The 14,630-nt window shown below is 39.0% G+C and overlaps 3 protein-coding genes across 5 annotated transcripts; all 3 read right to left on the reverse strand.

Moving 5' to 3' along the window:
- Positions 1 to 742: 742 nt before the first annotated feature.
- On the reverse strand, positions 743 to 4,746 carry LOC116019195 (uncharacterized protein YnbB-like). 3 transcript variants are annotated; one of them, XM_031259338.1, is made up of 13 exons: positions 4,486 to 4,744; positions 4,009 to 4,122; positions 3,635 to 3,745; positions 3,489 to 3,551; positions 3,287 to 3,400; positions 3,041 to 3,190; positions 2,727 to 2,804; positions 2,415 to 2,636; positions 2,223 to 2,309; positions 1,806 to 1,925; positions 1,504 to 1,596; positions 1,195 to 1,350; positions 743 to 1,111 (listed from the first exon to the last, which is right to left on the reverse strand). In XM_031259338.1, the coding sequence occupies exons 1-12, from the start codon at positions 4,621 to 4,623 to the stop codon at positions 1,291 to 1,293; spliced, it is 1,350 nt and encodes a 449-aa protein (XP_031115198.1). In that variant the 5' UTR covers positions 4,624 to 4,744; the 3' UTR covers positions 743 to 1,111; positions 1,195 to 1,290. The 3 variants fall into 3 exon arrangements, with proteins under 3 accessions (XP_031115198.1, XP_031115200.1, XP_031115199.1); XM_031259340.1 differs by having other exon boundaries at positions 3,635 to 3,737; positions 4,486 to 4,628; XM_031259339.1 differs by lacking the exon at positions 743 to 1,111 and having other exon boundaries at positions 1,309 to 1,350; positions 1,504 to 1,599; positions 4,486 to 4,746.
- Positions 4,747 to 6,202: 1,456 nt separating this feature from the next.
- Positions 6,203 to 9,656, reverse strand: LOC116020945 (receptor-like protein kinase THESEUS 1). The gene has a single exon (XM_031261518.1). The coding sequence runs from the start codon at positions 9,068 to 9,070 to the stop codon at positions 6,536 to 6,538; it is 2,535 nt and encodes an 844-aa protein (XP_031117378.1). The 5' UTR covers positions 9,071 to 9,656; the 3' UTR covers positions 6,203 to 6,535.
- Positions 9,657 to 11,316: 1,660 nt separating this feature from the next.
- LOC116020946 lies at positions 11,317 to 14,630 on the reverse strand. Its single transcript, XM_031261519.1, has 2 exons — positions 14,316 to 14,630; positions 11,317 to 11,728 (listed from the first exon to the last, which is right to left on the reverse strand). Exons 1-2 carry the CDS (start codon positions 14,593 to 14,595, stop codon positions 11,433 to 11,435), a joined length of 576 nt encoding a protein of 191 aa, XP_031117379.1. The 5' UTR covers positions 14,596 to 14,630; the 3' UTR covers positions 11,317 to 11,432.

Raw genomic sequence — 14,630 nt, forward strand, 5'->3', positions numbered from 1 at the left:
AATAAAAACGTCGAATCCATACTTGTCAATTGCCACACATCAAGAAACATAATTGGAGTATAATTTGAAAGTCCTATGAAAAATGTTTGATGTTTGTTATTTAGAATTTATTTATTTTTAATTTAATATTGTTGATATTCTGGTTGCGGGATCAATACCGATTCAAATGAGTGATCGTAAAAAGACTTGAGTCATTAGCTTATTTTACACTAATCGAGGCATCGAACCTAGTTGAATAATTCTACCTTGACATGTTATGACGACAACATATCTTTACCTTGTAACGAGTCTCTTAATGAAGACATTAGTAATTTTGCCACGAAGCATACGCTATCTCAATCGAATTTTAACTTAATTTATTTTATCTTATTAGTCTAAATAAAAATCAAATAATTATATTTTTTTAATTCATAAAAAGGGATGGGAATCTCCAATGTTCTCTAGGCAACCGTTTGGCAAAACAAAATAATAAATATTTTTTTTCTGAAATGGGTAGTCAAATGAGTGGAATATAAATCTCGTATCACTTTCAAATAATGATTAAGAATTTTTTCACTTCATCCAAAAATAATATCGAGTAATAAATATTTATTTTGGCATATCTCACAAATCAACATAGCTTGCAGAAATTAATCAACAATTGTAAGTTGGAACTTAACGTCCTCGTATACAAAATCCAATGAAAGGCATCTACTATTCTACTATGCCATGCACACGAGAAATTCGCATGTATGCAGTAATGTCCTTGAAAAATTTTCTGAACCGACCGAACCTCATTTGTATTAATCTCTATCTCGCGAAATGTAAATACCAATATATGAAGCACACAAGAAATTTATCGAAAACTTTTTTTTTTTCTAAGATTAGAATACAAGGCTGAAGCCACTAACAAATGTTGCAATAGCAAGGGCCAAATAAGTTCACAACTAAAGCCAAAAACAGAAATCAAGATTTTCCAGTAACCTGAAGTTGACTTTATCTACCTCATCCAGACATTCTTGGGATGCCAGCCGGCCACTATCACGAGGTAGAGAATGATGTGTGTGTGCACGTGCGTGCGCATAAGAAGTGTTGTTGCCCCCAAATGTTGAAATGCAATGGATCTGCAGGACTACAGACAGCAAAACAACCTAAGAAGCTGAACCGAAAGAGTGTTCTGGCATTATACATTTAGGAAGTCTGCAAAATCCTTACCTCAAGAGCCTGCTTTGGTTCAAATTGCGTGAAGGATGCCATTCATTGTGGGCGGGTTTAAGTGCAAATCAAAGTTCAATGCCTTTATCACTTGCTTTATAGCGTTTTCAAGATCTCGCCGAGAACTAGTCCCCATTGCGTCCAATGGGTGCCGCCCTACATTGTTAATTCCAAGCAGAATAGATTTTTGAAGAGAGATTAGTTTTGGTTCTAGATGAAAAGATTTATATTGCAAATGAGTCCAATTTCCAGTTCAACAGCTCTAGTACGTCCAAACATTCCCAGTTAAATGTAAGACATAGATGATACCTGACAGAAAACAGCAAAGGGTTCTCTTAGCGGTCCATCACATGAGAGTTCACTTGTACTCCCATCAATAAAGGTGCCATCGGCAAAGATCACCTACTTCACATGTTAACATTTGAGAACGTTACAATTCAGAGATGAGTAGAAGAAAACTGTAAGTTCCTATAATTGATAAATGTCTTTGAATATTGTAATTAATTAATAGCACAAATGTATGTCCAGTAGGGCCTTTGCATAAGAATGCAAACAAAATAAAATTGAAAAATCATCCTTGGATGATGCTTAAAACTATATTCATTAGATACCTCCGATGCATAGCCAGCGGTTGCACCAGCAACAGGCTTGGTGAAAGAACCTACAGGAGAAACTCGCTGCACGGCCTCACAGAAGGAAAGCAAACGCTCACGGCTGCCAAGTTGTACAGCCTGAAAATCATCATTAAAGCAGGATCAAAATGACAAGATAATTGCATGTGAATATTATGGCATTTGCAACAGTGAAAGAATAAGGTTGGGTTTGTTGTGGACTTGTGGTGGCCAAGTGGTCACTGGTTGACCATTAGGTCATGGGTTCAAGAACTGTAACAAGGCAGAGATAGGATTATGTGCATTTTTCTTCCCTAGATAAGCCTGATGCAAACAGCTTCTGCAGTTATGCACTTTGTCCTGGAGTTTATGTTAGGATTTTAAATTTATATTAATTTCAAAATTTGATAAACCAACCTGCACTGTATCATGGCGTGGGACCCGGCAAAGTGGCTGCACCTTATATCCTTTAGCTGCCATGACTTCAGCAATAAGGAAGCTCCCCTTGTAATACAGGTTCAAAAAAGGGGAAATATGTGAATCCATCATGGCAAGGCAAAGGTAATGGAAAAACATGTGGATAAAAGAACATGGCATGAAATAAGATACCTTTATTGCTTCCCCGACCATTTGAGGTGAAAGGAATAGACCCTGAAAAAAGGCTCGCATTATATCACCAGGGGTTGATCCACAATCAACTCCAAGTCCTGGAGCTGAGAGACGGGCAGCTGCTGCCTCAACCCATTTTTTCCTCCCCGCAATGTATCCACCACATGGTGCGATAGTCCCACCAGGATTTTTTATCAAACTACCAGCAATTAGATCTGAACCCTGCCCATTCAAAATATTAATGCTAAACTAGAGAAGTGGAAAATATGTGTTTGCATGTATGTGCTTTAAAAGGATGGTAACAATATTTACCACCATTGGGGGTTCAATGGTATCCACAAATTCACCATAGCAGTTATCCACCATGACCAAACAATTTGGATTCTGCATCTGTATAGAAGATTTAATGTATTATACACTGGAGCGCCAAAAGTGAAAAGGTTTAGAAACATTTTAACATTTGTCAAAAATTAAAACTCTAAAAGTAATCTGCTGCTGGAGAAGCAAAGCTTATATTTTGAGATTGAAAACAGAAAGTAAAGCACAAGTTCTAGCAGCTCCTTTTGGGACTTGTGACAGGAAAGTTAGTAGTTTTATCATCAAATGAGTGCTGGCATGAAGTTTACCTTGATTATCTTTATTGCTTTCCCTATCTCGTTTACACTCAGACTGCGCCGCCAAGAATAACCACACGATCTCTGTATTAGTGCACATTTTGTATGAGGTTTCAGAGCAATCTTAAGGGCATCCCAGTTGAGTCCTCCATCCTCTGCAAGCTTAAACCAGACCCAGATGGAGATAAAAGGTCAGAGAGCCTCAAAAAGTGAAGAAGCTGCTAAATTCAAGTTATACTGTCAATATGAGAAACTTACTGGCACTTCTCTGTACTCCACCCCAAAATCCTTTAAGGAACCTAGTCCATGAGATTCCCTTTTCCCAATAACTTCCTCTAATGTATCGTATGGTGCACCAGCAACTGCCAGAAGCTGACAACAAATCACATTCATATTGCAGATATAAATAGAGAACATCGTAAGATTGATGAGAAAAGGATTAATAAAAAGAAACCCTCACCTCATCCCCTGGCCTTAGGAAAGCAAACAAAGCACAAGTGATAGCATGAGTACCTGAGAAGAACTGTGGAGGAAGTATGAATATTAATAAAAGAGAAAACCTCACTTTAAGAAAGAAAAAGGCACAAGTAAAAAAAGATGGCAAACTTGAGCTCGAACTATTGCAGACTCAGCACCGAATATTTCTGCAAAAGCAAGATCCAAAGCTTCACGTCCCCCAGCTTCATCGTGACCATAACCTGTGCTGCCACTGAAAAACTAATGCATATATAATAGAACTGACTATGAAGATAAAGGTATACAAGTAGATCAAAACATTAAGAGTCAAAAGTGCATTTGTGGATTTCCAAAACCAAATATAAATACACTCCTAAACAAGGATGCACTAAATAGAGATAAATATGTCATATGTGAGGCAAACATTTAACATATTGGAACCAATTTCTTGATATATAATTCCACATCAAAGCAACATTGAGGCATAACATAATCACAAACAAAAGTTCACAAACAAAACTTACATGAGACCCGACCCTGACATTCTGAAACGCTTTGAGAACACGGGCAGTATTTCGTGCCACCAGATAATCCACTGCTCTGAACTCTTTAGACAAAGAATCCACAGCTTTTTCCACCTAAACAGAGCACCTCAATCAAGCAGACAGTCCACATTCATTCCCCAAGATACATATCAAACTACTATTATCTTCTCTCTTCCTATCTTTGCATCAGTTTACTTATATAATTCACTTTGCTGCTGCTGATCAATATAAACTCTACTTATTTACACTATATTTATCATATTAAGAAAATCATAATTCCAAAAAGAACAATTATAAAACAAGTGAGTGAACTGTGAGAAAATTTAATAAACTTTATTATCTTTCACTATAACATCATATCTATACATCAAAAGTTTGAAAAACTAACAACGCTTACATTTTTCAATAGATATTTGTTTTAAAATAAGGATAGAACGATTGAGAAATGTAATTTACCTCAGGAACAAAGGGAGTATCAGAGTGATGAAGATTAGCAACTGAGACTCGACTGTTCGAGCGCATTTGAACTCTGGATTTAGAAGCTATAAATTTGTGCGTAGGATAAGCAGAGGTGGCGCAGGATAAGACCAACATCTTCTACTACAGAGTGCAAAGAGCTTTGAGCTTTCCCTGAGCCTGAGGAAGATAGGGGATGGAGGGAAGAAAGAGAACGAAGCGGAACTGGACATTGCATATGGGCTTGGGCTTTGAGGGAATATCGGCCTAGAACACATTCTAACAGGCCCAGTTCTTAATTAATAGCGCATTGGCCCAAAACGACTGTACTTTTTTTTTTTTGCTTTTAAAAAAAAATAATAAAAAATTGAACATGAGCAAAATACTGGCAATTTATATCATGGCAAATTATACCGTGCACCACGGTGCACATAGCAATGCGCACCACGTATCTAAACGACGTCGTTTTGAGCATTGTAAATTAATTGTCCGTTTTTTTGGAAATCATGATTCCCGTTTTCGGTCGGTCTCTGTATTTATGTTAATATTCTGTGTATTCCAGACAATCATTCTGTGTATTCTAGGCAACCGTTCTGTGTATTCTAGGCAACCGTTTAGTGTATTCATGTTAATAACACATGTTGTGATTGTTTATGCATTCGAATGTTTAGGAGGATGAGTTCTGTGTAGTTTGTGTCAATATTCTGTGTATTCATGTTATTAACACAGGTTGTGATGTGTTTGTGCATTCGAATGTTAGGAGGATGAGTTCTGTGTATTTTGTGTCAATATTCTGTGTATTCTGGACAAACATTCTGTGTATTCTATATAATGATTATGTGTATTATAGATTTATAGATAATGAATTCCCTGGAGTCATTCGTGTCCGCGTCCACTAACATCTGTGTATTTTGTTTCAATATTCTGTGTATTCTGGGCAAACATTCTGTGTATTCTAGGCAAACGTTATGTGTATTCTAGATAATGATTATGTGTATTATAGATAATGAATTCCCTGAAGTCATTCGCGTCCGCGTCCACTAACACCGAAACGACGTCGTTTTACGTACGTGGTGCACATTGCTATGTGCACCATGGTGCAGGGTATAACGATTGTTATATCATGGATCAGGCCTACATAGTATTGTAAAAGTGGACTCATTGGTGTCTTTCTGGAATTCTGTGTGGGTTTTCTAGTTTGGTGTTTTGTTTATGTGCATTCGTGTGCGTGTTGTGTGCATCTCCCCTTTAGCGCTACTATTATAGGATGTTGTTTGGTGTTTTGTTTTGTTTATCAAACGATTAGGATTCGGAGTTTGTTGTTGGTTTCGTGGTACGGGGTTTGGATTGTTTTTTGGGCAGATTGTATATTGTGTGCAATTCTGTATTTTTCAATGTGCAGCTCACACGGAACCACTCTTGCACACAACTTCGTGCAGGCATGCACACTACCGCATATGCACACTCATTACTATACGCATGCACAACTACTGACTAATTTGCACACTCGCGCACACTTATTTACACATGAATGCACATTTCCGCGTAATGAAATGGAACATTTTCAATAGTATTCCCAAATCAACTCAAATTTTAACCCATAAAGTTGTGGTAAGAAAGTCTTTTTTGCTCCAAGAAAGATTCCTGAAAGCCCTCTATCACAAAGTATGAAAGATCATAAATATGAAGGTAGTTGAAACAACAGCCAAAGGATTCATGAAGTTGAATATCCACAGATTCTTCACAGCACATTTTTAGGATTCAGGAACAATAGTATGAAATAAAAAAGATACACTGATAGAAAAACAGTGGTACAGATCTGTTGATAATCCAAGCACATTTTGAAGAGATCCTTTTGGCTCAGAAATCATTTACAATACATATTGAATCATATTACTAAGTTTTAATGTCTAAATTTCCCAGTATAGAACAATTATACACTTATACTAGATCACTTTCCTGTAAAATCTTGATCTTGAGGCCAGAAAGCCAAAAAAATGGGGATGCCAAATGGTCAAGATTGTTGCATAAAACCGGGATTTTGCTGGTCTCACCTTCCACGTGGGTTTACGAGCTGGGAGAAGACAGCGCTGGTGGCAGCGTCCTCAGCATCGTCGTCTGTTGCAGAGTTAATCCCCTCGATCATGCTTACGCTGTTGTCAAATGGCTCGAGGGGGGTCAATGGGATGCCAGAGATATGGTTAGTACTGTTATCATCGGGCTCTGTGAGAGCTGAAGAGGCCTCCTCGAGCTGCAGAGCGTATTCTAAGTTCCACAAAACGTCGCCCATGGAAGGCCTGTCGACCCCGTGCTCAGCCAGACACTTCTCTGCTGTCTCCCCGAATTTTTTTAGGGAGGCGGGGTTCACCTTCCCTTTCAGATTCGAGTCCATGATCTGATCCAGCATCCCTTTCTTCTGCCAAGTCATTGCCCACTCGGCTATGTTTACTTGCTCCCGAGGAAGGACGGGATTCAGAGCGGGCCTGGTGCAGAGGACTTCCATCAGCACGACGCCAAATGAGTACACGTCTGATTTCTCCGTGAGCTGCTGCCTTCGGAAGTACTCGGGGTCGAGGTATCCGAAGCTGCCCTTAACAGCAGTGCTCACGTGGGTCTGATCGAGCGAGGGTCCAGTTTTCGAGAGGCCAAAATCAGCAACTTTAGCCACGAAGTTGTCGTCCAAGAGTATGTTGGTCGTTTTCACATCTCGGTGAATGATGCTCTGAGCTGCACCCGTGTGGAGATAATGCAGCCCCCTAGCTGCCCCAATACATATCTCGAGACGCAGCTTCCATGAGAGCGGTGGGAGGTCAGTTCCATAAAGATGGCTTCGAAGAGGGCCATTAGCCATGTATTCATACACGAGTATCATCTCAGACCTCTCGTCACAATAGCCAATTAAAGACACCAAGTGGCGGTGGCGAAGCTTTGACAACATCTCAATCTCGGTTCGAAATTCAGCCAGCCCTTGCTCAGACCTCGGGTTTCCTCTTTTGACAGCTACTCTCGTTCCATCTTCGAGTGTACCCTTGTAGACCCTCCCAAAACCACCAACACCGAGAAGCAGGCTTTCATCGAACTTGTTAGTTGCTTCCATTATTTCTTGGAAACTGAAGAACCTGCCGAGGTTAGAAGAAGCTAAGGATATGCAGCTCGCTGTTCCACTCTTTTGAGAAGTCATCGACATTTTTGTCAGTGTCAAAGAATTTCCATATAACGGAAGAGGAAGCCAAGGATGCCCTTGTCCCTGTTCGGGCGCCTTTGACATTCGAGGTATTACACAGCAGCAACACAAACCAATCAACAGCAAAGCAGCCGAGGCTCCAACAGCAGAACCAACAATGATAGCCGTCTTGTTCTTTTTTCGAGGCAACACTAGGAGACTCTCGACGGGGGAAGCCCCATCCAAGCTTCGGGCTTCATTGCTAATCCTCATGATCTCCAAACCATTCATGATTGCATCATCGGAATCTAGATCCGGGCCAACACTAACTGTCAGAGTACCCGAATCAGCAGACGAGTTGGAGACAAAGTCTCTGTAGTATGGCACATCCAAGTTTCCAGCTTGATTAGACAACTCGAGCTCAGCTAAAGCAATGTGATCGTTGATATAAAGATTGAAAACCAGAGAATTCATAGATTTGCTCACAATATCGCAAAAATGAACCCGGACAAAATACATGAAATCTGGATCCACCGGGAACACCCAAGTGATATTGAAATTCCCATCGGCAACATTAGCATCCCCCATCGTTTCAGCAGTAGCATAAACCCAATTCGGTGCTATTTCAGGCGTGACACCAGGTGGATACTTCACGGTTGATGGACTCACCGAAGCATTCACAGCAGAGCTGTTCACGTGGAGATATTTCATATCATTCTCCCAAGTCCTCCCTAAGGTATCATTCTGAGGAGTAATCAGAGGGCCGCCCATGTTTAGGCGATAAACCGTTTCAAGGGCTAGTTCAGAAAGGCCATTAAAATTGCCAGAAGGATAAACAATCGGTGGCCCATCAGGGATGAACTCATCTGGGACGGAAACAACTTCAATTGCATTAACAAACGCAATAGAGTTGTTGGAAGGAATGAAAGTAAGAACCAAGCTATCCGAAGCAATATTGATCACAAACTCTTTGAAGAGGTAGGAACCATTGTATCTCGCGAAACTGAAATTGTTCAAGAGAACGAAATTTTCAGTAACTACAGTGATAGAAGCAGATGTTAAATTGTGGCCTGGAAGCGGGTAAAAATAGAGGCGGAGCCAATGGTGGCCTTCTTGCTTAATATCAAACTTGTAAGATGATGTGCTGCTGAAAATTCTAGCAGATTGGTAAACGGGGAACGGGGCACTAGAATTGGCAGTGGCAACAACAGGATTTCCCCCGTTTTTCAGATAAACCGAGGATCTAACTGAATCAGGAATGTAGGTTTGGCCTAGAAATGTGACATTCTGTGAAGATCCACAAGCAAGCAAGTAATTATCCACAGGAGTGAAAGCTCCATATGACCCTTCACCCAGTAAACCTAACACTATAGCAACACCTAAAATCAAAGGTACCCATATCTCTGTTCTCAAATTCACCATCCTAAGAATCCCAAATCCTTAACACTATAAACCACAATTGGTCTGAACAAATACAATGTCAAAAGGCAATTCAAGATTTGAATATCTGAATCTGCCACTCACTCAAATCCCAGCAATTATTTGTCAAGAAACCCACAACCCAATCATCCCACACTCAAATCCCAGCAACTATTTGTCAAGAAACCCACAACCCAATCATCCCACACTCAAATCCAAGCAACTATTTGTCAAGAAACCCACAACCCAATCATCCCAGATCTACCCAAATCAGTGTTCAAGTACAACAAAGCTCTACAACAACAACAATCAAGTTAACATATGTCTGCAACAGCAAAAATGCAACTAAAATCACATCTAAGACAGATAAATATCCAATCTTTTTTCAGTTTCCACTATCCTTACCTCGCTACTGGAGCTAAGAACCCCCAACAAGCCTCAAAAACGGAGTGGGTGTGGGTCAAAAGTGAGGGAAATGTAGCGATTGATTAGTTATAGCTCAATGCCACAATGGAAACGGCACTATGAAGAAGCAGACCGGAGGTTTTTAGTGCAAAAATAACACCAACAGCTCTTTCCAGGCTGTTGATTAGGCTGTCATGTTACAGAGAAATCGCGAGGTGGAGAATCGGTCGGACCCACACTGCCCAATTTGTAACAAAACAGCTGGTTTCGAAGGACATTATGGTCTGATTTGATGCTTAGTGTTGTCCACTTCACTCCAAGATGCCATGCAATTAGTTAATCCGCCGTATTAATTTTGTTAATGATTGCAAATTTGCATGTCATCAGCCGTTGATGACGGTGGTAGATATTATGAAGAATATACCAAGTACCAAGGACTTCATCTCTTCAAACTAGTAACAACCAACAAGAAATTTTTTCCTATAATTTAACCACTAACTTATCAACTATTTAAATAACAAAAAATATTCTTTCAATAGAAAAATATCACTTCAGAAAAGATTACTCATCTTTTCGTCTCTACCAACTGATCAATTTAATCCACTTTATCGCTATACTGTAATAACAACAATGAAGTCATATAAGAATCGAGATACTGCAAACCCTGATCATGAGTCAAATAGTAAAAGTTAGTCATTGTTACCAAACACTATAGTTTTGAAATAATAACTTGAGTTAATTTTGATTTTGAAAGCTAAACCAGGTTATATTAACAGCCGCATTGCCGGACCAAAGCACATGGCCATAAAGGCCCATAATCCCCAGTGTTCACATCCACCTCCTCTTCTTGTCCTCTCTAGCTTAATATAATACGGAGTAAAATTTTCTTAATTTTATTCCTAAAGCTAATATTCATTTGTGTTTTTGCCACTGCTTAAGTATAATAACTCGCCAAGAATCTTTTGGTCAAGTGACTGACTTTTTTAAATGGGAGATCATGAGATCAAGCCTCTCATGTATACATTGTTAATTAAAGGTATAAACTTTTTGTATCAAGATTCACAATAATAATCATATTTCACTCGATTAATTACTTTTTAATGCAATTTTTTTTTCAAATTGAGGAAAGTAAATTAACTAATGGGATGGGAGGGACCACGCCCCGATATTCAAGGGATACTGTTCAGTATCGCCGTGTGGGGTACCAGCGCGACATAATTTTGTTTGGGCAGTTGTTATGAAGAAATTTGATTTAATTGTCTTGACCTCGTTCGGTCAACTACGTTGTCCATGATGCACTGCTTATCCTCTAGATGCACTTTACTTACTTCCTTGTATTCGTTTACCGGCTAGATCATAATGCGAGCTTCATTCAACTAACCTTATTAGTTTGAATCGATCAATTATTCAGTTATAGACAACTAAACTAATTACTTCTTTGTATTCGTTTACCGGCTTCATTGAACTGCAAGCTTTCCCGCGAATCAAAAGATTGGTTGACTTTTGAATTTGATGAAGAACTGTAAAGTATGGGAAGGCTCGCTCATTTCCAGCTCTGCAAATTTCAAAACAATCAATTCATCTCACATTCCCAAATTTCCATAGCGCGTAAGAATGGTGGCAAGGAGCTGGCTGAGGCCTATGTGGGGAAGGAAAGAGACCGATGAAGCTTTGTATGGCCGCGGTCTCCATCGTCGCTGTCAAGTTATCTCTCACTTTCATAGTTGTCACTTGCGATCTCTGTTCCACATACGAGACTCGCTTACCAACTGTTCCAAACTGTTGGGTTTTGTCTCACGAGCTTTTAGCTTATGAAATTCAGACATAAGAATAGACACGTTATGTGAACTCAAAATCCCATTTTATTGTACCTAGGAATACTTTAATGTTACATCGTTACATAGTAAGGAGAACTAAACAAAAGGGGGAATTCATATAACCTGATTGATGGATGTATCCTCTACAGTCGAGAGCGAATGAAAATCTTCTTTCTACTGTCTTTTGCTGGCACAGAAATCTCGGCTTGCTCGTCCAACGGCTTCTTAGGAGGAGGAGAGTCCAGCGCTTCCTCGTCAAGCTTTGTAGTGGCACACGCTGCCGGCTTCTGGTTCTGTAGTATACTTTCTTGGGATTTCTTCAGCACTGCATTTGCCTCATCCACGATCAGTGCCTTACGATCTTGTTTCTCGTTGTTGTTAGAAGAGCGTGAAGGGAAATGATCCTTCGGTGCTGCCTTCACCACCCTATTCCAACCTCCTGACATGTTTGAAGATGTTAGAAACAACAAATGACTTATATAAACAGGAAAGGGGTTGTGTACGTCTCTGATGTAAATCCGGTGAAAGAGTCAGTTGTTCTAAATTCTGTAAATGTAGTGATTGACTAATCAAGTAAATGTACGAACAAGAAACTTAATGCAAACAGTGTGCAGTTGTTTCATCCATATTTCAAATGGTCCAAGCCCTCGTAACATGCATGCGAGTTCAGCATCACACTAACTTCATGCAGATATTTATGCATAGATGCACACAGTAAACGACACACTTTGCTTAACCTCAGATTTGCTATGCAAACAATAAATCGCATAACATTGCTTGTACACAAATGTAAATATAAAAAGAATTAGATTCTTTATGCAATTATCCTGTTAGAGTCTTCAGATGTACACCAAAGGATCCTTCAATCAAGAAAACAAAGAATTAGGAGATCAACATAGTGTAAAGATACGATTTGAAAAACAGCCGTGACAGAGAAGACCAAGGTACACACTACAAAATCAACAAGCACCAATGGGAAGGGAATTGAAGCAGAATTCCAAAGCATTGCCATCAAATATTTAAGAAACAACAATGGACCTCTTCTTTTTTTTTTTTTTAGCACACAATGGACCTCGTTTAGATTGAGAAAGAAAATACCCTTTTGGCAGAGGAAATGGCTAAAGGGAGTATTTGTTCCCCTGTACTTATTCTGAATGATGTTATCATTCCTACTTATCAAAATGCAGATTACAGTAAGGAGAAACACAAACCACCGATTAGGCTATTGTTACCATTGGAAAACCACAGGATGCAGAGGAATAATAGATAAAAACATGCTCTAGAATGGATGAATCTGTTCACCTTCCAGGTTTACTGAAGGAATTTTATCCAGTCCAGTAGAACCTCTTTGTACTAATGTCAATCTTTCACCCTTCAAAAGCAGCAAACATAAGAGGGGAAAAAAGGGAAGTGTCTTTACTATTCACATACATAAGAAACCTTGCCAATGCCCTTGTAAATCCAATGACATAGCTTGAAACTCAGCATAAGAGGCCACAGCATCTTAGGTTGAATCCTCAGTCCCCTTATTTGTATCAAAATACACACACAAACAAGCGCATACTAAACCTTATGCTCTCAGAACAAACAAAAAGCAATATATTTATTTTCAAATTGGTTTTTTGCAGTAAATCTGGGTTTTGGTATACACAAGCAGTATCTAAGGCTTTGCTTTAAGAATAAAGTCTAAAAGAAAATGTTTACAGTTTGGGTTCTAAACAGTTGGTGTTCAACTTGATTTACAAGTGCTTGCAAATAGTTTTTGTAGACTCTCTGAAGTCTAAACCTCCTTGAATCATCCTGAGAGAGCACATGGAAATTACTATTTACTAGGATGCTTGAAAAGCTAAATGGATCTTATATCTCACTGTTTCAGATAAGCCAACACAGTGGCCAACTCTCTAGGCAATAGAGGTGTCACATCAATCCAAATCTTCTTTGGAAATTCTGGCCTCCCAGAACATCGAAAAGGTATTCTTTTGCTAGATAAATATCAAAGACCAAAGTTTAGGAAGTGTTTTGTTTGAGTTATATCACATAACCCCAGGAATCTCAAAAAAGAAAAAAAAAAAAAAATATATATATATATATATATATATATATATATATATTTCTTGGAAATCTCACATTCCCGGAAACTAAACAAGGACATATAAATATTCCAATATTCACATTACCAAGGTTATATAATATAACATAAACCAAACATTGCCCTCAGCTACATGAGGAGGTAACCTAACTACCTAAGGTTATCACCTTTTATGATATAAATAGCTTTCTTTCTTTTTATGATAGGTTGCATTCGTTTTGTATATCTTGGTGTTTTCTAAGGGCATCATGCTTTAATGACACTGATGCACTCATTTTAGCATTGAAAGGTTTTGTTCCTTTTCCACACATACCACTTTCTAGGGGTTGAATTAGTTTCCTTGGAATAATGCCCCACCACCATCGGTATAGAGGGGCATGTTCATAAGAAAATAAATAAAAATAAGCATTGCCTAAGCAGGAAATATTTTTTGCTTCACCTTAAAGTCATTATGAGCACAACACTTTGTGGCCTAACATTTTCTAAGCAGAGAACATGCTTTGCTTTACCTCCATTTCACCTTTTTGGACAAATGAAACAGCTAAAACAGAGTATAGTGCAACCTAAAGAGTTCCTAAACCATCATTGCTCCAATTATGACTCAACTACCAGTTTTTTTAAATATTTCTGTTTTTTTTTTTGTTCACAGAGCATAGGAAAACCTAGATAACTTCATACATACTGCTGCAAAAATTAAAATAGTTTAAAAACCCAAACATTATTTAATAATTAACAGAAAAAACTCCACCTCTACTAATAGCTTGAATAATATGCAAAAATATGCCATTTGGGAACTAAAGACTCTTCCTCTATTCTCCTATCGCATATGTTCTGTAACAATTACCAGTGGATTGAATTTAAAATTTCAATTTCTCAATATAATTATCAGATTTCGTTACTATGTAATTTGTCCAATGAGGGGGAGTGGAATTCTCACCGGCTACGATATTGAGAGACTCGTTGAAGACAGAATCTACGGCAATTCGACGAAGGTAAGAGATAATGCGGCCGATCTTATCGCGGCCATTAGGGGAGATGGTGTAATCTTCTAGTTGGCGAGCTCCTTCGTACTTGATGGGGCAGTCGGCTTTGGTTGCCGCCGGTGGAACTCCATCGAAGTACCGGCTTTCTACTGCAAACGCACCGGTCGGCTTGTATGGACCCTTTAGCTTCAGAGGTTGCGTGAGTGTTGCTCTTAGCTCGTCCTTCATTCCCATGGCGGATTGTCGGGTTTCTCACGCTCCTTCTCTCT

Source organism: Ipomoea triloba, chromosome 5 (genome assembly GCF_003576645.1).
Source record: "Ipomoea triloba cultivar NCNSP0323 chromosome 5, ASM357664v1".
Lineage (NCBI taxonomy): Eukaryota > Viridiplantae > Streptophyta > Magnoliopsida > Solanales > Convolvulaceae > Ipomoea > Ipomoea triloba.

Coding starts and splice junctions, on each gene's coding strand:
- LOC116019195 (XM_031259338.1), bottom strand. CDS start 4,623: ATGTTGGTCTTATCCTGCGCCACCTCTGCTTATCCTACGCACAAATTT. Junction 2,805..3,040: donor AAGCAATAAAGATAATCAAG/GTAAACTTCATG, acceptor TCTTCTATACAG/ATGCAGAATCCAAATTGTTT. Junction 2,637..2,726: donor CCATTGAACCCCCAATGGTG/GTAAATATTGTT, acceptor TTGAATGGGCAG/GGTTCAGATCTAATTGCTGG.
- LOC116020945 (XM_031261518.1), bottom strand. CDS start 9,070: ATGGTGAATTTGAGAACAGAGATATGGGTACCTTTGATTTTAGGTGTT.
- LOC116020946 (XM_031261519.1), bottom strand. CDS start 14,595: ATGGGAATGAAGGACGAGCTAAGAGCAACACTCACGCAACCTCTGAAG. Junction 11,729..14,315: donor GTCTCTCAATATCGTAGCCG/GTGAGAATTCCA, acceptor CAAACATGTCAG/GAGGTTGGAATAGGGTGGTG.